The sequence below is a fragment of the Ciconia boyciana genome, chromosome 6 (genome assembly GCF_034638445.1).
Source record: "Ciconia boyciana chromosome 6, ASM3463844v1, whole genome shotgun sequence".
Lineage (NCBI taxonomy): Eukaryota > Metazoa > Chordata > Aves > Ciconiiformes > Ciconiidae > Ciconia > Ciconia boyciana.
Genome location: NC_132939.1, coordinates 70,021,955 through 70,045,967, shown reverse-complemented (window position 1 = coordinate 70,045,967; position 24,013 = coordinate 70,021,955). Strand labels below are relative to the sequence as shown.

General features: G+C 51.6%; 1 protein-coding gene across 1 annotated transcript in view; it reads right to left on the bottom strand.

Annotated features, from left to right (window-relative positions):
• MDGA2 (MAM domain containing glycosylphosphatidylinositol anchor 2) overlaps window positions 1-23,699 on the bottom strand; it is a 389,857-nt gene extending 366,158 nt beyond the window's left edge. The window contains exons 1-2 of the mRNA XM_072865499.1: window positions 23,671-23,699; window positions 23,107-23,267 (exon numbers count right to left, since the gene is read on the bottom strand). Coding sequence (XP_072721600.1) covers window positions 23,107-23,267; window positions 23,671-23,699 — 190 coding nt within the window. The remainder of the gene's footprint in view (window positions 1-23,106; window positions 23,268-23,670) is intronic.
• Window positions 23,700-24,013: the final 314 nt, after the last annotated feature.

Genomic DNA, 24,013 nt, shown 5'->3' with positions numbered 1-24,013 from the left:
AATCAGGAAGAAATCCTGTTTATGGCATGGCAATAGCATGTCTGTTTTAAGTCTGGATGCCTCGCTGGGGACTATTTTCCATTCTCTGCATTTCCAGTTTAAAGCAGCCCCATGCACTTCTGGCAGTCTGCACCTCAGCTAACTCGAGATGTCCTTTGGATATTTTGTCCCTCCCTTCCCTTTAAAATAAAACCTGTCCGGGCTGTGAGTTAGCGTTCTCACCATCCATGTGCGATAATAAAAGATAACTTGCAGTATCTTAGAGGAAATGTTAAATCCCTTTTTTCTAGGGAGGTTGGGGCAAAAGCTTCCTACTGTGTCTGAGACGCTCTCGAAGTGAGCTGCTTTAAAACATCGTCCATTTTTCAGACCTGCTTTGCCCAAATACAGCTGCTCTGCCATTACGTACTCCCTCTCAAGTCCCCATTCCACCTTTTGCAGGCTCTACACATCATTTTCTCCCCAAAATCCATCAAAAGAAACATACAGTCCAAAACAAGTAAGACTTCAAGAGTTGTTTTCCTATCACATGTCGTTGCTTTTGCTGAGGCAGAGCTCCTTCCTGCAGGGGTAAGAGGTCTATGGGATGGTTTACTCATGCATGGCACAGAAGTTTAAGTCTGTGCCAGACTGCAGAGCAAAATGAATCAATGCAATAAAATAGTCCTGAAAGTGTTACAGGGGAGCTGGTACTCAACAGAACTGTGCTCAGAGACTAAGGAAGGGAGATGAACTTCGAGATTCATCTTAAAATGAAAACACACAAGCAAGCCCCGAAGATGGTTATTTTCTGAACAGATCTCCTAGACCTCTTTTAGCTCCCACTATTGCAAGGATCAGAAGAGAAGTATTGTGTACTTACCCCTGAAGAACACAGGCCACAATACCTCAAAGGGTGCAATAAGACAGCTTTACTGTCAGGATTATGTGTGTTTTATCATTTCATAACTCTTCAAATGCCTAAAAGCTTAAGTGTTGCTGTTTCTGGGCTGCTTTCCTTACCCTACACAAAGCCCTGACCAGACTGTACCAATTTATTACATTATTGTATCACTAAGGCACTAGACTGTTCTAGTCATATGTGTAACATTACAGAGGCGCTCAGATGATAGAAAGTTGAAAAAGGTTTTTTTTCCCAGGCAAAGGAGAATGGATTCTGTTGAATGACATATCAGTACATGTCAATAGCAGGTTTGTCCTTGGAAGAGCAGGAGAAAGTCTTGCAGTGAGCTAATTAGAGCACATAGTTAGCACTAAGCACCTGTGACCTGAATCAGATGCCCAGACTGCTTCCTCATTTCCCACCTCTCACTCTGCTCAAGTTTGGGAGGATTTGCTCTGTATTTCTTTGACACACCTAGGAGATACTCCAAGACAATTCAGAAAGCCATCACCATCCTTCCTTTGATTCCCATGTCATTTCTCCATAAACTTCATTTTCACCTTCCTATTTAAAAAGGCAACAAGCTGACAAGCCTGGCAGAGCCTGCTGTATTTTTCGACTTTCCAATTTCTTTGGGGTTTTTTGAAATATATAAAAGCAGAAAATGTTCCACAGGACCTTCCAGAAATCACCCTGAAGTTGGACAACAGCTTACAGCTCACCCATACCTGGGGCTCACTCTGCTCCATCCCTGTCCTTCTCCTCAGCAGCTGCGGGGATGGGGCCAGCGCAGAAGAGTCGATGGGATTCACACTAAAATGGGTTCCTGGTATCAGATCTCCTGCGTTCACCATGCCTTTGTGAAAGACAAATGGTCCTTCAATACTTCTTACAGTAATTAATGATGCTTCTCCTTTTGTTTTTTTTCCCCTTAAACTAAACACTACCATGCCTGCTTCTTAAGGACATGCTAATTATTATTATTTACATTGCAATAAAGCCTTGGAAATTCTGCCAGGAGCTGTGATCGCACCGTGACAGGTGATGCACAAACACAGCACAGTCTCACCCTAAAGGCTTTGCAGGACAAGTAAATTTGTCTCAAAAAAGGACAAACAGCTCTAGTTTTCTGCCCCCTGCTAAAGCTCGCTTTTTGTTTCCTTGGCACACTACTTCTCTCCCTTCGTTTCCATCTCTCTCCCCATCTTCCCACCCTACACAGGCCCCCAGTGACCTTCGCAACACACACTCCAAATGGCTTTTAAATTAGTAAATCAGCCTCCTCTTGCCAGACCTTGAGAGCTTTAATACTCTAGGAACCTTGTGTTTCCCCTACCCAGGGATACCCAAGAGCAGACACCTCGGAGGGAGCATCTGCAGAGAGTCCCGAATTAAGGTCTGTACACAGACAAAATAGTTTACCCTCACTGGTCCATTAGAGCACCAGCCTTGTACAACTTGGCAGAGTTTTGCTTTAAACCCCTGTGGTTTAGGTAAGTTTTATTAATGTTTTAGTGTGTCATAACGCAGTTTTACAATTATGAAGTTAATGACACAACTGTACTCTTAAGTGGAAAAATGCATTTCCTGCTTTAAGTGAGCAGCTGTAAACTTGAGATCTTAATTGAGAAAAATCAATCCTAAGAGGATCTTAATTCTGCATATGATTTTGTTCTTTCTTCACGGTGATCTCAAACTAGTTAAAACCAGAAACTTTTCTAGCACAACAGACACATAACAGCATCTCTCAGCAATGCAAGAGATTCGATCCTTTGAGGGTATTTTACATATCTTGCACAGCTTGGGAGTAGCATCCGGGCTCCCCGCATGCTGCGCTGGGGGTCAGGCAACCAGCAAACGCCGCAGGCTGCAGAGGTTAAACCTCCAGCACAGAGGTCCTGAGTGTTTTGTTGAAGATGGGATTTGAGAGAGAGAAGGCAAAGACAAGAAGACACAGACACAAGAGCAAGGTCCTGCTAAAACAACATTAGGAGGCACTATTATAGGTGTCTCCAGGCTCACCTTAGCCTCTTCACACTGGCACTGAGCTCTGCCTGGGCTCAGCAGGAACCCCAGGAGCTGAGCACCAGTGCTGTACAGCTTGACTGCAGCTGGCAGACGCTGCACACATCCTCTGCAAGACACAGCCACCTCCTCACTAACCTCATCAAAACTGGCAAGACACACACATAAGGATTAGCCAGGGTAAACCTTACACTCCAGTGCACGACGCAATAAGCACAACAGCTTTTCTAGACGACTTGTTATATTTAACAACATCAGGGAGCCAGCACTGCAACTTTAAGGGCTATAATAAATTGCTTCTAAAAACCCTGCAAGATCATCCTCATCATCCATCTGTTACACATATGATTTGCTCCACCAGCAAAGTTATATGCTTTTAATATGACCAAACCAGGCACATATTTTCGCACTTGATTTTCGTTACCAAATATTATTACTGCATATGTAACTGGGTAATTTGGGCAAGGAAAGGGTACATCCAAAGCCAGAGATGCATTTCTGGAAGGCAGTGACCCAAAAGCACTGCTGCACTGGAGAGTACAGTGTCACACTTGGGAACAGCCCTCACCACCAAGGCATATGCTGTGCAGACAAGTCATCCAGCACCAGTACAAGCCTTGCAGAGAGCTCCTTGATTTGGGAACATGTTATACTACAGCCCTGCAGGTGACAGAAGTCCAATTCTGTTTTATAGAACCCAGGTCCTTGTGCCGAGTGGCTCTTACCTTTATCAAGCCTTCCGAGCGGGACTTGACATGAACTCTACAACAGGCAGCAGAGAGACAGCCAGAAACACACAACTGCCATCCTCAGAAGGACTAGTGCTATCAGCTAACATCGCTCAGCACTCAGAAAAAGCCAGTGCTTTATTTAATATTCTTCCATATGGTGCTTTATAAGCTAATAACTGCAGAACAAGCAGCCAAGTGCTGTACATTCGCTATCTGAAGGATGTGAGGAAGGAAGGAGCACGTATTCATTCCTGCAAGAGCAAAACCACTGGTGAGTCATTACAGGCTTATGAAATAGAGACCATCTTGGCTAAGGAACCAAATGCGCAAGCACCTGGTGGGGTTTGCCCACGTTATGATTGTAGAACTGATTCCTTAATGTGCAGCCCTTGGCTCCCATTACCCTTCATGGGAATGGCACAAGCACAGCCCTGCACAATGAGCTGGCTATCAGCCTGACCTCCCGCACGCCAAACCCCATGGGATTAACGCTGCGAGCACATCTGGGCGTATGCAAGTACACAGTTTGATAGACACATCTGTATTAGAGTCGTGTTATGAAGCCTAGTGATAGCAGAGAGCAGCACAAAGCCGAGCAGCCACAGATTTCACATTAAGAAAAAAGTGTAAGAGAAGAACTCCGCTATAATGGATAAATAATGAATTAATTCTAGAAATGTGTGATTTTTTACAGCAGAATGCCAATTTGCTGAGCCCCAGTGTAAGCAGAGCACTTCCGCACTCACCACACTAGTAGATTTACTCTTCTTTTATGGATTTCTCTACCTGGCTGGCTCACTTTTTCACCCACTGGCACAAGCTATCTTGCTAACCTTTTTTCTTCCCCAACCTATGAACGACCACCAAACAGGACTGCCAATATAACTGGCAACCTGGCAGCAGCAGGAGCCACAGGCCACCCGCCAGAACCCACCCACCACGGACACACAGTGGAAGTGTCCCTCGACAGCCATGTCCTCAGTGGCCCCACAGCACCATTTTTGTCAGACGGGGGACAGCCACAAAACATGCTCACTTTGAGACTCACTTTGTAGTCTTACTCAAAAAACACATAACAGCATGTGGTTAAAATTAGTTTACCAGGGCAATTTTAGCCATATTTTGACAGCGTAAGAAAGAGCAGGATTTTCCAGTTCTTGTCATCCTGTGCCACAGTAGAAAACATACCAATACCTGTTCTTCCATTTCTTTTTCTTGATCTTCCGATGGCAATGTGGACATTACCTGTATTTGCTGGCTTTACAGGAAACAAAAGTGAAGAAAATGGAAAAAAAAAAAAGAGGAAAACATTCTGGTTTTTAGCTGCAGCAGGACTGTCTTTGTAAGGACTGCAGGTCCCCGTGGGGCCAATGCTGATGGAGAATCACAGGACGGGTGAGGTTGGAAGGGACCTTTGGAAGTCATCTGGTCTGACCCGCCTGCTCAAGCAGGGCCCCCTAGATCTGGTTGCCCAGGACCATGTGCAGACGGCTTTTGAATGTCTCCAAGGGTGGAGATGCCACAACCTCTCTGGGCAACCTGTAAAAGGGCTTTTCTGTGCTGAATTCTCCCCCTTGCTGGCACTGGGATAGTTAATGAGGTTTTTACCCCTTTTTAAACACAAGACCCTAAAAACATACTCGGCTTTAAATAGGGGCAATGACAGACAGGTTCCTCTCTGGACATATTTCACTGCACAGCCAATTTGTGGAGCAGGTTTTCAACACCAATCCTAACTACTGTTGCAATTTAATTTATTCCTGTATTAGCTACGGCTGTGCAGCTCTCAATGGTGGAGCACTACTGACCCACAGATTAATCTTCAGCTGTCCTCATTACCGCACGCTCCCATCTGCTTTATTTCTGCCTGCCTGTATTTGCACCCCCCACACACACACCAGAAACTGAGAGATTGGCCAACGAAGGTCAGCACGGCTCCGAGAGGGTACCCTGCAGCCAAGCACAGTTACACAAACTGGGGATGGCCAACATCGGGTTTGAGGCACTTGGGCCATTCAAAGGTTACGGACCACCAAGACATCAGGATGCAGATGCGTTTGGTGGAAGCATGGCAAGGCTGCTCAAGCCTGCCGGGCAGCATTAGTAGCAGAGATTATATAAATCAGTGCAAGGGCTGAATCACAGCCCCACGGCTAAGGTATTTCCCGTTCCCATTCACAACAGTTGCATTTCCAGCACAGCCGCTCCCCAACACCTTTGCCGGAGCTGTCATGCGCTACGCCAGCACAGTCCTGCTTCATACCCAGAGCGAAAAAGAAAGCCTGGGCTCCTGCTTCAGAGGAGAGACGTCATCTAAAAATACCAGCTGCCAGTGCCGACAGCTCCTGCAGCGGGTTTGCAGCACAGGCTGAGCTCCTCTACAGCCACTCTCACCCCTGATCGAGAGAGTGCTTCCACTCCAATAAAAATGTAGAGGTGAGAAACCCTGCTCACCCATTGTGTTGGTACTGGAGAGTCTTTAGGGTCAGAGTTTCCTCCTGTGCACTATGCATACTGCATTTTCAAGCAGCAGGTAGGGAAACATGAACAGAAGCCAGCTGAGACCAGAGCTCTGAACTTCCATCAGCCCTGGAAGACGCCAGGAGTGCTGTCATGGCACTCAGCAAGGCAGCTCTTCACCATCCACACATGCTCCATCCAGCTGCTTTGACCCAGCATCATTAATAAAGAGAATGATACAAGGGCAAGATCATGATTGTTTACAGCAAATCTGGGCTCACTCAGAAGTGTTATTCACCTGATGCACAACAGCAGTGCCCAGAGGTCTCGGTGCTCTCCCACCCTCCTCTTGGCTGACTCACTTCAAGGTTTCAGCTTCAAGGTTTCCTCTCTGTACCCTGCTGTGCTGAGACAAAACTCAGGTCTCCCATGGGATGCAAGCCACCAGGACTCACTGCCTCAAGAGTAACTTGCTTACAGGAGTCTCTGAACACAAATTCAGCCATTTTACAGCAATACATGTCAGTAAAACCTCTCCCAGCTTGGCCAGCAGAACACCGTGCAGATGTGGCACTGCGTAAGGGAGCAGATGAGCTTTGGTCACATCTAGAAGAGATCACAGGCAGCAATGGGGAACTGAATTCTGGGAATAGAAGGCCATTATGCATCTTCCTCACTCCCAGCTACAAGCAGTTTTGCTGCAGACTGTGAGCTGGACATTTTTGCACCAAGATGACCATACAAAAGCTCCAGATGTTGGAACTGCAAGTGTCTTAAATGCAAATCCTGTTTGCCATGTGAACACTGGGTCTGTCCCGCTTTTGCAACACCTGGGTTGGTGAACAAGACTACACTTGCCTTCATAGATCAATCTGCCACATTCATCTCCAGTGCAACAAATCTGGCTCCCAGCCCATGATGAATGAGTCACTGGGGTGAAGGAACCTGCCAACTAAGCTTCAAGCACTTCTTAGCCACATCAGTCAACTGAGAAGAGGAAGGTCTTCAGAAACAGCAATACCCACATCTAAATATCACCCTGTTGTGTCTCCACACTTGGTGTTCACCAGCTCTGTTCCAGGGTTCACCAGACAGCCTCTCTCATACTGGCAAGACGATACTGTCTGTAGGTAGCAGAGTACCCAGTTTTCTGGTTTCCCTGTCCATGTTCGCTATTACCCAAAGAGCTCATGCAGAGCCTATTGCACCACTGTTTCCGCAGAACATCAGCTGTGAAAGGAACACCAAGAACTACCCAAGAGCGAAGGAGTTCAGACCTTGGCTGGTGGGCAGAGAAAGAAAGGACTCACACCTATTCCATAGTTACACACACTCATTTCTCATGCTTGCCCTAAGTCTATGCATCACTCCTACAACTTATCATAATCCTTAAAGCAAAAATACCCAGAAACTCCACTCCCTTCTCTCTGACTCATCACAACACACTGGGGAGAGGGCTCTCGGGGGCTTTTACATGAGTGCTGGGGGGGTGGGAAAGCCCATTAGCAAAATCCCACCGCACTTCGCTGGATGGGATTTTAGTTGCGGGGTATTGGTATTACACTTCTAAAAGCCCCTGAAGTTTGAGGACTCTACATGCTTGAGTATAGAGTAGCTGTTGGCAACAAAACGTTCTCTTTATCAGAATATTTAGCCGCAACAGTAAAAGTTCTTTTTTTTTTTCCCAGGTGCCTGAGGTAAAGTTAAGCTTTCCTATAAGGCAAAACATATACTTTAATTAAACTAACTAGAAAATGTGAGAGCTTCTGCCTCAGATGAGCACTCTCATAGCTTATTAATGAAAAGCTCTTCAACATGGTTGACCACAGATTACAAAGCAGATCTTCTGTTTATATGGAAATATGCACTTGGCTAAGAGCAGGCCCTGGCTGAACATTCACAGCAGCCCAGGAAGGCACCGATACCAACACGAATTAAGTCACACCCCATGAATATGGAAAAGGCTCAGTCGTACACATTAATCATTTCAGTCCTGTTTTCCGCTGACACAGACATCCCAGCTTCTGCATGGGAAGGGACACCACAAACAATTGTTCATCCACATCGCCATTAGCATTTACAGTTGTGTACAATGGATTAACTGATAATCAATTAATTGGCATTGCAATACAACAGGACACTATAGGCTAGACAAAACCCAGCTGGCATCATGAGCTGGATCTGACCTCTAGCCACAAAGAAAGCCAAGTGGTGACAACAGGCTTGCTCATTTAAAATAGATCACTCCAAATGTCAGTACAAAGGAAACTGATGGCACACGCACAATCGTATTATAAAAGGAGAAAGTACCGAAAGGGGACAGGTTTTCTTGTTTATGATTGGGGATCAGCTCATTTCTCATTGACCCAAGGCTGCTATGCAGGCTCAAGTGGGACATTTTTTCCCCCTCCTCCCACAAAACTTTTTTCCAGGAAAAAAAAAAGGTAAATTCCAAAGCCTGACATATTCCATAAATTCCTGACAGCATTTTTGAATAACTGGAAAACATTTAAATGTTTTAACATTTTTAAAGTGAAATAATAGTTCCATTTTTCATTTTGAAATGCCTGTTTGAAAATTCCTTTCTGTTTTATATTAAAGCACTCATGCAGGTTAAAAACCAAAACAAAACAGAATAACCCCCAGCACATTTCCACTTTGTCAAAACACTCTGATAACCTGGGATGACTCCTGCAACTCTCAAAAGTTATCTCTTATCCAAAAAGACACATATTTCTCCTTTTGCCCTAGGTCTAACCTCAGTGAACTTAGACCAGGCACATCCCAGAGACCCATCTCTCCTTAAAGCATCCGTTTCCTCTCTTCCTCACTGGGATTCAGTCAAACACCGCACATGATGATAACCTGGAGAAGCACACAGCAGATCAGGCCCAGAAGCACAGATGCAGCGCTGGGACCAGAGCACCCCTACAGACCCACCACAAATCTGCTCTGTGACCTTTACTGAGGAGCCCACAGAAATACTGAGCACCACAACAAAGAAGCCACCTCCCTGACCATGCTTTACTTTATTTACGCAGTGCATATAAGAAAGCACTAGCTTCCCAATCACACCTCCCCCCCCCAGGAAAATAAGTCATTTTAATGAAAGAAGAGGAAAAAACCCTCACGTTTAGAAGAGGAGAGTAACTGGAGCACCCCAGCTTTGCCAACTCACTCTAAGGCTGCTCACAGCCCCTGTGGGAAAAAAAGCAAGCTGCCAGCCTGGCCTTGCTTTAAGTAACAATCAGAATTAATTCCAGCTGTGGGGCTGCAGACGTGCCCCTTGTAAACAGCTCTACGACTGACTTTGCATTGGCAGCCTTGCTTATGTGCAGAGGAAAAAGTGAGGCTGTGATAAATTTTGGGGGGAGGTTGCAGGGAAGTGGCTGATTTACAAAGTTCTCTTTTGCACTTTTTAGCAGTGATGTGGGGGAAAGGGGGAAAAAATGGGGGAGTGGGGAACAGCCCTGGCTGGCAACTGAAATAACGAGCTGTCTAAATGGCAGTGGGGTGTATGGGATGCTGTCAGCTGTGTGAAATCGTGATGTTTCTCTCACGTCTGCATCTTCCCCCTCTGCCAGAGGAGGTACAGCACAGGCGTGCAAGGAAAGGAGGACTTTGCCCCATCATTTGAGGAGGCTGAATGCTAGGGCAAAACTTGTTCTAAAACAGCTACTGTGGCAATTCTAAAACTGTGGCAGTTCTAGTACTGTGGCAGTTCTAAAACAGCTACTCCCACATTGCTTTGACCCTTGCAGCATAATGCTGCCGAGACCGCTTTATTGCTTTATATTCCATCAATATAATGCTAAGCAAAACGAAAAAAAAAGAAAGCAATCCAACACCCAGAAGAGCAGAGTGACTCCACCTTCAGGAAAAACAGCTATTAATCAGGTGGGCAGCCTAATGCAGCGTCCAACTCCTTCAGCTCCTTCCACCAGGAAATATTCATTTATTTGCTAATTCATAATCCAGGCCCCTGAGCCCTAAACTGTAATGACCTTCAAGTTTTTAGCTCAGGGTGAAGCTGGAAGCTGCTGGTGGCATGCCTGGGATGGGCAGCGACACGATGGAAGTGGCTGGTTTGATGGAGGACGGGATGCAACGCAGGGACGTGGTGGGGGCACAGGAGGGAACCACCACCATTGTCCCCCTCCTCTCCCCTTTCTCCTGCCCCTCGCTCATGCACTTCTCCCCTTTCCAGCAAAGTGCCACCAAGAATGGGCAGACTGCACAGCTGGGATTGTAAGGATTCCTTTTTTTGACTCTTGGAGAAATCCTGGAGTTTCTCAGGTATCCACTACTTTTTTTATTAAATACTGTTGTTAACAGTACAAATAATTTTCTTAGAAAAGTGGTCACATTACAAGATAAAGGACTATTAAGGCAGGAGAAGCTGAATAAAGTGTGTGCGTTGTTGTTATAAACATTATCTCAATGACTTTTTATTTAATCAGTTCATCAGATTGGCTCATCCTTCTCCAAACGGTTGGGTTAGTCTAATTACAGAATGCAAATCACCCCTGTTCTCTCCACTGCATTACTCCCACCAAGCACATTTCAACAGCCAGCACTTGTTCCAGCACCCATCATGCTGTGAGCGTATTCACAAGGATTTTCAGTTTAACAGTGGTACGCTAAGATGCCAGATATTCAAGGGAAAAACCTGCCGTGAAAATACCACTGCATACCCCTCATTCATGTGGGTGAAGACCTGCTCCCTGCAGGACCCCCCGACCTGCCCTGAGATGTGCCATCTCCATCAGGTTCATGAGCAGTTATCATCCCACCTCAGCCAGTCCCAGATGTTGAGCTGGGACCACAAAACAGACTTTTCTTTCCAAGCATGGGGCAAGAGTCAAAGCATGAGTCTGCCCTGTTTGCTCATGTTCCTCCATGCTCAGAGGAAGGTCTCGTCTTCCTAGGGGAGATGCTCAGAGCACTGTGCCTCTCTGAGGAAGGGGACAATATAGAGACGTGGCCCAGGAACACAGAGAATGGATGGGGAAAGCCAAAGAGCAGGACAGGCTGGAGAAATGGGCCAAGAAAAAACTCCTGAATTTCGGTATGGACAAATTCAAAGTCCTGCAGCTGGGAAGAAACAACCCCATGTGGCAGGACAGGCTGAGAAATTGTCTCGAAAGAAAAGGTTTTGGTGCACTCCTGCAGGGATGAAAGCCAGCCACGTCCTGGGCTGTATTAGCAAAAGCACAGGCAGCAGGTGGACTGACAGCCAGCCCGGAGAAGAGAAGGTGAGGACACTAATTGCTATTATCACACACCAAGTGGATGGTCACAGAGAAGGCAGAGCCAGTGTCTGGAGGTGCGCAGCAAAATGATGAGAAGCAACAGGCACAAGAGGCAGGAAGGGAACTTGTTACTGGGTACAAGGCACAACATTTTCACAAGGAGTTTGGTCAAACACTGGGACAAGGACCCAGGGAGGTGTGGGTGAACACCTGCAGAGATGTTCAAAACTGGACCAGGCAAGGCCCTGAGCAACCCATCCCAATGGTGGAGTTGGCCCTGGTTTGAGGAGGGGTTGGAACAGAGGCCTCCCGAGCCCCCTTCTACCCTAAATGATGCTCTCACGGTGCAATACGTTAAAGTACGTGCCCCCTGCACGCACCAGCTACCATACAACACTGCTAATGAAATGCTAAGGCCAGTGTTTCCAAAGAGTTTGAGCAGGAGCAAACTAGTGTGTAAATGATTAAGCAATTGAAAAGAATGACTTCAACTGCCAAATGATTGCAATTGTGCTCAGTGAACATATAATCTTAATCCCTGTAATAAGGCAGTGACCACACGATGCCGCGGAAGGAACACCTGAGCTGAATTTTTATTCCCCAGAAGCAGGTTGTTGTACAACTTGTGTCAAGGTAGCTCCACAAACCGTCATCAGCATAACAGCAAGGGATGACTTTGGGAAAGGGAGAAAACTAACGTGAGCACAAATCCATGATGATCTAATCACGGCAGCTCAAAACAGTGAGATGGTCAGCAGGACTTACCTGGAAGCCTGTCAGGCTCCCATTAGACTCAAAAGATTCCCAGAAAGCAGACACGGAGCAGTGGAAGAAGCTACCCAACGTGGAAATCTGGGTTCCCATCCCAGCGGGGTCCGGCTCTTCTGGTGGATGGAAGGAAGCTACTTAACGCCTGTGGCAGTGCAGACCCTTGCGACACAAGAGGCAGGAGAAGTAACTTGTCAACACATTGCACAAATAAGAGGTACCTAAAATCAACATCATTTCTATAAACTTCCTCCCAGACTGCTTGAGACGGACTGCAAAGCCCAGTAGCTCCAGTAACATCTCACTGTCTTACATCACCTCTCTAGTATGGAAAATACTTCCAAGTTCAGCATTAAACCTCCCCAAGGCTCAAATATTCATAAAAGAACTGCCCCGACAAGGTTTAACTCCAGTTTGAGGAATGAGGCAGGAACCCGGAATACTGATCCAAGTACCAACAGCAGCACTGGCTGTGCGTACCTGCGAGGAAGCAGCAGCGAGCCGTGCTGCAGTACGGACACACCTTGCCCCGCATGAGGATGGAGCAGGCACAGCTCGTATCGACTCCTCGACTGGAACGAAGCATCGCAGCACACCCCACTAGAATGGGAAGATGACTGCTTGTCGGTCGGCTCGGTATAAGGCTTTTATCTCCCTGTCTCTTTGATCCCTATCTCGCAAATGCGTAGGCCACCAGCCAGAATTAGTCAGTGAAACGATGTAAGAAATAAAAGTCCCGGCAGTTTCACGTTCAAGAAGGCGGCGCAGCTTTTCTGGCTGTCTCCTGAGGACTGAAGGCTCCCAGATAGGTGCATCAAGGATGGTTAAGGCTCACTCCAAAACGGACACCAGTGCTGCATAACAAGCCCCTCGGCATAAGGTTGCTGGACCCAGATTCTCCCACCTCTCCCACTGCATGAGGAAGATAACGGAGATGCTAAAAGCCGTGAGAGGCTCTCAGTAAGCAGCATACAGACGGTGCGCATCCACCTGTCCCCACAGGGCATCTCTGACAGTGATGGAAAAGCACCGACGTTGGTCGGTGGCTGTGGGAAGGCTCAACCCACCATCTGGCAGGCTCCCCAGGTCTTCTTACCAGCACGCCATCAAAGCTCCTCTTGCCTTTCCAAAGTCCTCCTGACCGCCACCAAAAGGAAAAGTCTCACTGGCCACAAGTACCATATAATTACAGCCCTGACATCAGCATGCTAAATGCCGCCCTCTCCTCCGGTCCTCCTGGTGGTCCCAGTGACTTTGTAATTCCCACCTGGGGGTATAATCCACAAAACCATTTTTCTCAATTGTGGGGAAAACAAATTATTTTAAAAATCATGAGTCATAAAGAAAATTGGTCATTTTAATAATTTTTAATGGAAACTGCACTTTTCCAGGAAGCTAGAGACTCTAATTTAATGACATCGCCCAAGTTATTTCCACGCAGTGCAGACATGACAAAGCAAGGCATCGACTAGCAGCAGCCATGTGCGAACCCAATCCAACCTGTAGCCAGGAGCTCACCAACACCTCACCAAAGCACCAGTGCAATTTCTAACATGCCCCATTTCAGTGAGACGGCAGCAGTGACACCGAGCTTTGTGCAAGCCCATACCGACAGCCGAGATACAGCTACGCCAGGCTCCCACGCTTGCTACACAGCCTGTGTGTGGCCACTCCAAAGCCGCAGGCAGCTCACACCTAAACCCACGGCCATGGGCAAGCTCATAGCAACTGCAGTTCAGCTTTCTGGGTGCTTATTGCAGCATCTTTACCACCTCACAAGCTCTAGGAATCGTCTTTGACAGGGCTGGGTGCAATGGAAAAGCAGGATGACTTATGAGCCCACCTGCTTGCATGGTGCAGTGGGGTACACGACGCTGTACCGTGTCGGGGTACACCTCAGGTACACCTCAGGTATGTGAGAACAGCAAGGTGCTTGACAGAGGCATCTCAGCACAATTTAATGACTCACCCTCCTTCCCCAAACATTCAAATGCTGAAGTACTGTGCAGCCACATCCATTTATTAACAAAGTATGTTACGAGCTGAAAATCATTACAAATGTTGCACAGTTCTGCAAACAAGTACCAGCCCAACATGTGACAAAAGCATCCAAAGATGAAATCCAAAACTAAATCAGTGAACTCACAAGCACCGACGTGTCCGTTGTCACGCAAACAGCCCTCAAGAGACCATTACTGTGTCCTGACATGGGATGCTTGGATGTTTGGGGTGCCTGTGACCATCCACAGTCTGGGATGTCCTAGCTCCAGAGCCATCCCACAGGAAGCCAGACACAGCCAAGGCATCAGCAGGGACCGAGGAGGCTCATACTTGTATCTGATGGGAGTTTCTATTTCATCCCAAAATACTGGGGGTTTTTATGAGCCTGCAGCTGGCTGTGCCCCCACCCCAGGGACACCCCAGGGTACCAGTGCTGGGTGCCAGGCAGACCTGGGGGACCTTCGGGGGGGCCTCCCATGGGGTGGGCAGTGGGAAGGAGGCTCTTCATCACAGGCTCTTTGAAGAGCACTGCAAGGACTAGGGGAGATCTAAAAAACACAATGAAGGCAGAAGCAGGGTATTTTCTTCACCCCAAAATTACAGCTATCTTCTTGAATTACTCCTTCATGAAAAATTGCCAGGTGCCACCCGGCAGTCCGGTGAAAGCCAGGGGAGCAGCGTGGGGTCTGGAGGATCACGCATCCTTCGCACCCCAGCTGGGTATCACGTTGCTCTCCCTGCTCCATCATTCCCGCCCCCGTTTCCCTTCACTCCTCCGCTGGTGCTTACCGCTTCTGTTAAACGAGAGAAAATATTACTGCTAGCGTGGATATGTACTGCTAACAGGCTAAAGAGAGAAGTGCATGCTGAAACACAGCTTGCACTTGCTTGCCTAGCAATTCCAGCTCTGGGTTGTTGGGTTTTTTTTTTAATAATTACCTTTTCATACTTGAAATCGGCTTGGATGAAATGTGAAAGGAGCCAGAAAAGAAAAAGTGCCAAGGAAAGGATGTGGCTCTTCCCTAAGCCAAGGCCATGGCCATGCCACGCGGCATGCCTCTGAAGAGCTTTACCGGCACCAGAGGAAGGTTTTCGCACCCCGCTGCAGCCCCCCTGCAATGCCATTAAGAGGGGACACCGCCTCCCCAGCGCCCAGTGCCTGCTTCCCCTGCAGCCCAGCCATACACAGCCCCCAGCACGGCCCCGGGCTTGCTCCAGGGTCGATCTTTCTCTTCCACCCCACCTTCTAGGTGGCTTTCATCCAGCGCTGCTCCCATGTCTTCAGTAAAAATCAGGCTGGTGATGGTGAGGGTCAGAGCAAGCATTTTGCAGCAAGGTGTGGAGGTGTCCGCTCACCGAGGGCTGCATCACCTTCCGCTCCTTGTACGCTCCTAGCATGAGGTGTCCTGTGCCTGGCACCCTCCTCCACCCACCTCTTCATGCTCTGAGGCCATGTTGCAGCAGCTCCTGGTTGCTTCTGCCCCAGCCCTGGCCCCAGCGGTCCTTCAGCTCCCCAGCTTGCCTGCTCTGCAGAGACAGCATCTTCCAGGGCAGTCTTACAGCATGTGAGGGATAACCAGCTATTTCATCTAGTCACAAAAACACATTTCCACGTTACAAAACGACTGCTCGGGCAGTGGGATTTCTCCATTTGCTGGTACCATGAAGCCCAGCGACGTGGCTCCGGCAGAGCAGGCAAGACTCTGCCCAGCCACTGCGTTTCGGAGCATGGCAGCCCTTGGCCCCAGTGTCTCCAGAGCCCCCCCGGAGCCCCATTCCCAGGGGTACCTGAGCACCACCCTCACTTCAAAGCCAACGGCACTCGGACACATTGGCACTCGGAGGCTGCCTGCCAAAAACCTGGCTGTGAGCTGCCGAGCAGTGCCTACCACAGCTGGAACAAGGCGTGTGCTATACATACCAGAAAGCCCATGGAAAGTGATACTGCAGGTGTTACACGCACACCAACACACAGAGAGGAGTGGAAGGGACGTTTCGGTCCCTCGATCCCATCTCCTCCTCCCTTCCCGCACTGAGAGTTGCCTACCGGCGTCTTTCATACACAGTGTTTTAATCATGTAATGTATTAATAACATAATTAAAGTCCATACCATTTGCTAAGTAACATATATTACCCCAATCACTGCTTTGATATATTAAAAATAGATGAACTGCTTCCTAGAGTTTGAGGCCAGAAGAGACAGTGGGTCTCATCTGGGTTGACCTCCCACACATCCAGGAGCCAGAGATTTCCCTTAGCAATCCCTACCTGTATTGAGCTCGCCAATTTAAGAAGCAACATTCAATTGTATATCAAAGACGTTCGACATCAGGGAGTCCAGCACATCTCTCGGTGAGCTGCTCCACAGCTAATTACCCCAGCTGTTAAAAAACCTCATCCTTATTTCAACTGTGGGCTTTGGTAACTTCAAATCATTGCTGTTGGCTCCTCTAACACCTTAAGTGGCTGCTTGGAGCTAGCTCTTCACCACTGCCTGCCTCTTCCTTCCTGAGATAATTATACGTTTATCTCCTTCTTTAACTACCTCAGCCAGTCTTAACCACCTTAACGCATGGAGCTCCTCCTCACAAGACCTGTTTTCCAGATCACAAACCTCCCTGGTACCCAAATATGCTGGCAACAAGCAATCGGGGCAAACAGACATCAAAATCAAGCTAAATGGTGCCAAGAGCGATGTGGGTCTATAAGGATGTTCAAGGCAACCACTTGATCCTTCAACCTTTCATAGATGCAAGAAGCACTCACAGAAGGAGGTATCTCCCAGGCTGGGCCACTGGTCTGCTCCCGGGCAGCCACCATGTCCTGAAAGAAAGTCATGCTTCCAGAAGAGCCAGGCTTCAAAATCTGTCTGAGAATAGCAAACTGACTTCCCTCCATTTCCAGCTATATTTAGCAAGGCCATTATTTATGGAGATGGCAGGAGATAATTCAGCCACATCCAGACATAACTCGAAATTGGAAAGAGGGTCTATAAAAAGATAAACCGAAGGACCTAACGGGGAGCCAGTCGGGGGGACTCAGCGTGGCTACGAGGGAGGGCTCTTCCTGCGGCGATGGAGCGGCAGCACTGCAAATGCCGAACACGTGCACTGGGTCAGACCCGGGTCGTGGGGACCGATGGAGCTGCCTTCCCTCGGACAGCCGCTCTCAGAAACCCATTTCTCCAAAAAAAGAGTCTTTTCCAGGTTTAAGCAACATGGTTTAAGAAACAACTTGTGGCCCTGAGCCCATCCAAGTCAGGGAGAGTGACGGTGTCCTGGCACTGGCACGGGGAGGCAGGAAGCATCCTCCCCGCTTGCATTTGCTTCCTGCATGGCCCGTGGCTGGGTGCCTCCCATCTGGAAGGGTTTTCTTCCCCTGGAGGAAGGGGATATACTGCAGAAGACCCAGTGCCCTATGAGAGTATACATATATATACATGCATATATAGGCTGGCACTGCAATGCATGCAGGGAGCAGATCATCCCTTCACCAAAAGAGGTCCCAGAAAATATTTGAGGAGGGTAGAAGACAGAAGTGAGCTTTAATCAATCATCTGTTTCCTTCTTCCCCAGCATTTCATCTAACCGATTCTAATTAAACTGGATTTTGCTCTTATGAGCCAGGAGAGCTTTTATTTTATTTGTTTAAAGACTGTTTCCTTGCCACCGGATTTCCTCAAAATCTCCCTCACACAGAGTCAAACGCAACATTTTGACCAGAGATGCACAGAGCATCAGCTGCTCCTGGGAGGATGAGACGTGCTGCGATGCCATCCAGCACAGCGCGGAGGGAACTCGCTGCGTGCCAGGAGGATTGCTTTGAGCTGTCGCACACGTCCCGGGACACGCAAAACCTGATGGAAGCTTCTGCATCGATTCAGCAGCCCTGGAGTCAGGTTTAATCTCCGTTGCTGATCTTCTCCCACACATTTACCACTCAGCATTTTTACACTTTGACTCTATCCATTTGCACCCCTCGACCCCAAAACTGTTGCACCCCAGGGCAAAACCAGTCCCCCAAATGCAGAGACCAGCACACCCGGCCACCAGACTCCCTCGCTCCCACAATGCCGGTGCTGCATGGCCCCTTACCTACGGCACAACTAAGAACCGCGGGAGCAGAGTCAATCCCAATCGCTCGGCTGTCCGTAAGAGGCACGACGGCTGCTTCCCTGCCTCTGCACGCTCCCAGGTTTAGCTGCTGAAGCTGAAGTTCATCTCAGACCACTGCTGAAATCCCAGTGTAAACATCTGCGGCATGAGAGAGAGGAGGAGATCCCTCTCCGGGGCTCAGTTAAGAGTTAAAGCTCTCAATGACCAGTTGGCTCCTGCAAAACCTTCTGGAGCGGGCAGCGGAGGAGCGCGCAGCTGCTCAGAAACGCCGGCCCCTGCAGCACCGCATAATTCCTCCCCTGTTCCCAGGGCTGCCGTGCTTCCCTCGCACAATGTCCCAAATTGTGCGGGGTTAAACCAGCCCACACAACGCCTGCATTCACACCCACCGAGGCGAGCAGTGCCGCGGAAATACCCTCTGTCCCTGCGCCGCCGCGGTGACATCTGGGGCCAGTGATCCAGAGGCTGCCCTCGCCGGCAGAAACAGGCAACCAGCCTTTCTCACGGGGAAAACGCTCTTGCTCTGAGTGTTTTTTTTTTTCCCCTCTCTCCCTTCTTTCATCCTTCCAACCCACTTGTTCGACCAGGGCAAGCGTTAGGGAAGAGGCCAGGTCAGCAGCGGCACGCAGACACTCCCAGCTCCAAAGCCAGCAGTCATTAATCCCCCCGGGGAGCTGAGCGTACCGCAAAATAATCATCATCATCATAAAGAGGCAGCCGGAGGTGACGGAAGATCTTTCCCGACACTGTGCGACCCTGCTCCACCTCCCCAGGAACACAAAGCGCTTCATCAGACCCCAATCAAGCTGCCATCTGGGGCGGAAGGTGCAGCTCTGGGTTTCGGGTTCCCCATTTCCAACCCTGCTTCTTTATAAAACATACAACTGCAATAAAAATCCGTTGGATAACAAACCTGCTTCTTTATAAAACATACAACTGCAACAAAAGTCCATTGGATAACATTTGATGCTTGGCACGAGGAACAAGGACAATCTCCCTGACATTTAATACAACAAATACCTATGCTTCCACGTTACTTTGCACCGGCAACGAAAAGCCTTGTCATTCCCTTAGCTACGGTTGCTTCTCCCAACACTCTGCACACTCAGGGGCAGAGACTCGGGGAGACTCTGGCATGTCTGAGCACAGCGGATACTCATTACGTTTGTGATCACTTGCTTTCAGGAGGCATTTACAGCCGTCCTAACATTATCTGCATCTGCAGGTGAGATGTTCAGAGCTTTTCATTATAGGAGTTGGTATAAAACACAGTGTGGGGGTGCACAGAGGGATGAATATTGCACGCACACGCTTTTCCCTAGCACATACCTGGTGTTTACATACCTGAAAAACCCGTCCTCAGTAGCTGCCCTGCTTTTTCCCAGCTGAAGTAATGGGAAAATAATTAAAAGCTCTTCAAGGAGTGGGTAAAACATGCCCCAGCGGCCATGGCAAAACCGTGCCGCAGAGGGGGCTGCTCCAGGTGCCGGGGGGGCTGCACCCCCCCATGAGCAAGACCCCCGTGGGTGCAGTGACACCTTGCCCAGCGGGTACCATGGCTGCTCCCAGTTACTGTGGCGACTTGCGTGTTTTGGAAACAGCTTCCCAGAGTCAGAAAGTGTCGGCTCTGACACCGCAGCAATCACTCCCCACAGTCCTCCCGCCACCGGGGCCCTCCTGCTCCCCGGGCATCCCTCCGGCCCCCACCCAGGAGGCGATGGCAGCGCTCGGGCTCGTTTCCAGGCATTCACTACGCTGCTCCTCGCTCCACAGGGCACAAGGTGAGACCCTGGGGACATCACTGATCTCAGTGCCTGAACAGCGGGTCCCCAGCAAACCCCCAGACGGGGCAGTTCGGCACCGGGGAAACGGATGGAGAAATCTGTTCTCCACTCTCACCAAACTCCCACATTTTGATGAGGCGCCGCTTATCCGCTTAAAAACGCTCCGTGCCCACATCGGCCTTCTCATTTAGGTATTTATTCTCTTGTAACTTGAAGTTCGGTGAAAGTATAACCATCATATTCTGAATACCTGCGTTTTCTGCTTTATTAACCATGCAAGTCATGCATAATTTAAAGAGGAGGGAAAGTGCATACAGCACTTGAGTTTTTCTAAAGATTATTTCACCAAGAAAACAAGCTGGGCAAAGCAGAGCTGAAGAACTGTACGTCTTGCTGGGGATTTTAGCAGCTCTGCTCTCCCCCCAGCCCCGGAGAAGCAGCGTGGGGCACAGAGCAGGGGGCGGAGGGCACTGTGCAGACCTGTGCCTGCCCTGGCTCCATCACTGACCCCCTCTTCAACCTTGGGAGACCGTTCCCGGTGCCTCAGTTCCCCCTTAGGTTCATCTGTATGAGCAACTGACTTTTTAATCACAGCCTTACTATTCAGAAGCAACAGAGGAAAGTTTACGGTGAGACGTACAGCCAGGGACATTAATTTGCTTTTTGGTATGAGCTAGGAATAAGCAAACGCGGACCATTTATTTTGCATTTAAAGGCACCAAAACAGCTCTCGAGTGCTGCTGTTCTGGGTGGACATGCACGCTGCCGTGCCGGGCGCCTGTGCCGGCACTGGGCAGAGCTGAGAGGTCCCTCTCTACAGGGTCGGAGACGAGCGCTGGCGGCAGGCAGGCAGGCAGTGCCGGAGAGCAGCCAGGTGGAGCTGGGGCAGTGCACAGCACGAGCGAGACCCTGTCCTGGGGACACAGGTCCTCCTGCGGATGAGGCACAACCCCAACGGGAGGAACCGGGGAGAAGTCGGAGGGGCAGACGGCACCTGAATGATGGGTCTGAGCGACCGGCAAAGCAGCAAGTTCTCCGTGCAGGACCGGAGAAGGCGGCAGGGCACGGAGAGGATGGCCAGACACGGTAGCATGCTCCTTCGCCTGGCGAAGTGGAGCAACGCCCCGAGCCTTCCTTACGGAGGAGGCTGCTGGGGCTCTGCCCGCTCTCAGAAGAGACGTTGACATTTCAGGTTATTGGCACAAAAGCAGGGAGCAAGTAGGTTAAGTCAGCAAGACATAACCTAACTGCTCCACTCTTGGAAGCAGAGCTGTGAGGATCATGAAATCTTCAATAGGGGACAAAAAGTTGTTCAAATCCCACAAGCCTATTTTTCCAAAGCAACAAGGACTAAGCGGGCTCCCTCTCCCAGGCTGGGGCTCGCTTTTGCTAACGTAACTCAGGGCACTACCTTCAAACCTCCTTTCTCAAAATGGCCCTGGTGCACGGAGCGGGATCTTCGAGGTGCTCCAGGCTGCCAGGAGGCATACCCTGCGCTTGGCTTTTTTTGGCAGAGCTCTGTCCGCTTTCTCAAACCAACCTTCATGAGTCAATGAAGAAACACAAATTCAGATGAAATGGGTTTCAACAGTGCAGCCACATACGACTGACTTCACACCACTCCCCCCCCACTCTCACCAGCCCTTCGCCCATCGTCCTTAACCTAAATAAGGTGTTACATTTTACAGGATGAAAACGCACCACTGCCAAACAAAAGTCTTACTACAAATCTGCATGTGACATGGCCCGTGCATCGATGCCGGCGTTCCGTCTAGGGCAAGAGCTCCCTTTCCTGTAGGCCCCCACAAAACACGCTCTGCCTGAACAAGCCCTCTCCTATTCACGACAGCAGTTGCTATTCCAGCGCCTCCAACAATATGTGCCTGTGTGTCGGGGAAGGCAGGGAGCCCCGGCACTGCCGGTGCCGAGATTTGCGCGTTAGTAATCCAGCCGCTGCGAGCAGAACCCCTCAGACATTTTCAATTACACTGAAATTTTGCGAAATTTAAAAAATGAGGGGGAGGGAGGGAGTGCATGTCAACCCGGGGCTGCCTTGCTGGTGGGAAGCAAATATTTTAGTGCCGAAACAGGCGCAAGGGCTCGAAGGAGCAGATGTCAAACGAAGCATTTACTGGCAAATTCATGAAGTCTCCTCAACCCCGAGTGCCAGAGCCAACGCTCCCAACAGCACCGCACCGCCGCCGAGCCCCGCCGCGCCGCTTACACGCACCCCCCCGCCGCCGGGCCGGGCCGGGCCGGGGCAGCACCGGGGCCGGGGCCAGCGCCGGGCAGCGTCCCCGCCGCGCAGCACCGCGGTCCAGCGGGGAGCCCGGCTCCCCCCGCCGCTCGGCTCCGGGCTTCCCCGAAACGGGGCCAACTTGGTGTGTGTGTGGGGGGGGGAGCAACAAGACCCGCGGCCCCAGCGCCAGACCCCACGCAGCCGCGCAGGACCCGGGTGCTGAACGCGGGGCAGGGGGTGCCGCCGGCTCAGCCCCCGCCGCCCCGCTCCGCGGAGCCCCCCGCGCCCCGCTCCGCGGCGGCGATTTGCAAGTCACTGCCGGGGGGAGGCCGGGGGAGCGGGGCCGCGGGGCGCTTCCCCTGCGCGCCCGCCCGCGGAGCCGCCCGCGCCGCTCGGCCGCGGAGACTGCGCGCCCCCGGCGGAGCGCCGGGAAGTTTGCGGCTCGCCCCCGCCCCTCGCTCCGCGGCCGCGGGCGGGCGGACGGGCGGGCGGCAGCGCCGCTGCTAACAAGTGCGGCCGCCCCGGGCGGCCCCGCGGCGCTCCGCGGGCGCGGAGAAGCCCCATGGCGGCGGCGCCCACCCGCTCCGCGGCAGCGGCCGGCCCCGGGCCGGGACCGGCCGGAACCCCCGCGCCCCCTCCCCGACCCCCGCCCCGGTTCTCGCCGTGCAATGTCAGCGTCTCATGGCAACGGCGCTGCCTCCGCTCTGCCTCCGCCGGCTCCCGCGGCGCGCAGCGGGGCCCCGCCGCCCCCGCGGCCGCGGGGGGGGACACCCCCCCCCCCACCGCTGCCCCCCGCCTCCCGCCCCGGCGACAGTCGCGACAAGGTCACGCCGCGCCCCGGACTCACCGTACACCCCTTGCCCGGAGCTGCCCTCCAGCAGAACCGTCAGCAGCCCCAGCAGCCCGATCGCTACATCCATCTTCACGTGAGCATCCACATATCCAGCCCGGCGGGGGGGGGGGCCGCGGGGGGAGGCAGCGCAGCGCCCGCCGGAGCCCCGCGCTCCGCTGCGGCCGAGCCGCGCACGCCCGCGCAGGCAGGGCGGCGGGGGCAGGCGGCGGGCACCGCTCCGGTCCTCCTCCTCCTCCTCCTCCTCCTCCTCCGCCTCCGCCTCCTCCTGCGCAGCGGGCGGCGCGGAGCGGAGCGGGGCGAGCCCCCTCAGAGCGGCAGCCCCCTCAGAGCGGCAGCCCCCTCAGGGCGCCGGCCGCCGCCGCCGCCGCCTCCCGGGGCCGCCGAGCGCCGCGCGGGGCCGCCGCAGCCGCCTGCGCCCCGCGGCCATCAGATGCCATCGCAGCCCCGCGGCCCCCGCATGGTGCGCGGGGCCCCCCGCGCGGCGCGGAGGTGGCGTCGGGGGAGGGCGCGGGGCCGCGGAGGCGTGTCCTGCTCTTGCGCGCCGGCGGCCGCCCTCACCGCGCCTGCGGAGCGGCGGCCGGGCCCATGGCGGGGCGGGCGAGCGTCCCTCTGCCGCGCGGCGGGTGCGTGTGCGCCGCGCGTGCCAGCGCGAGCTGCGCGTGTGAATGGAGGGCGGCGGTGCCGTCACGTTGCGCTATACGTGCCGGCAGCCGGAGCCGGGGAGCCGCAGCCCGGCGACGTCAAAGCTGCGTGGCTCGCTGCTGCGAGCCTTCCTCCGCCTCCTCCGCCTCCTCCTCCGCCGCCGCCGCCGCCTCCCGTGGCCCCGCGGCTCCGCCACCGCCGCCGGGCGCGCAGGGCCGCGGGCGGTGCCACGCCGGGGCGCCGCGCTCCGCTCCGCTGG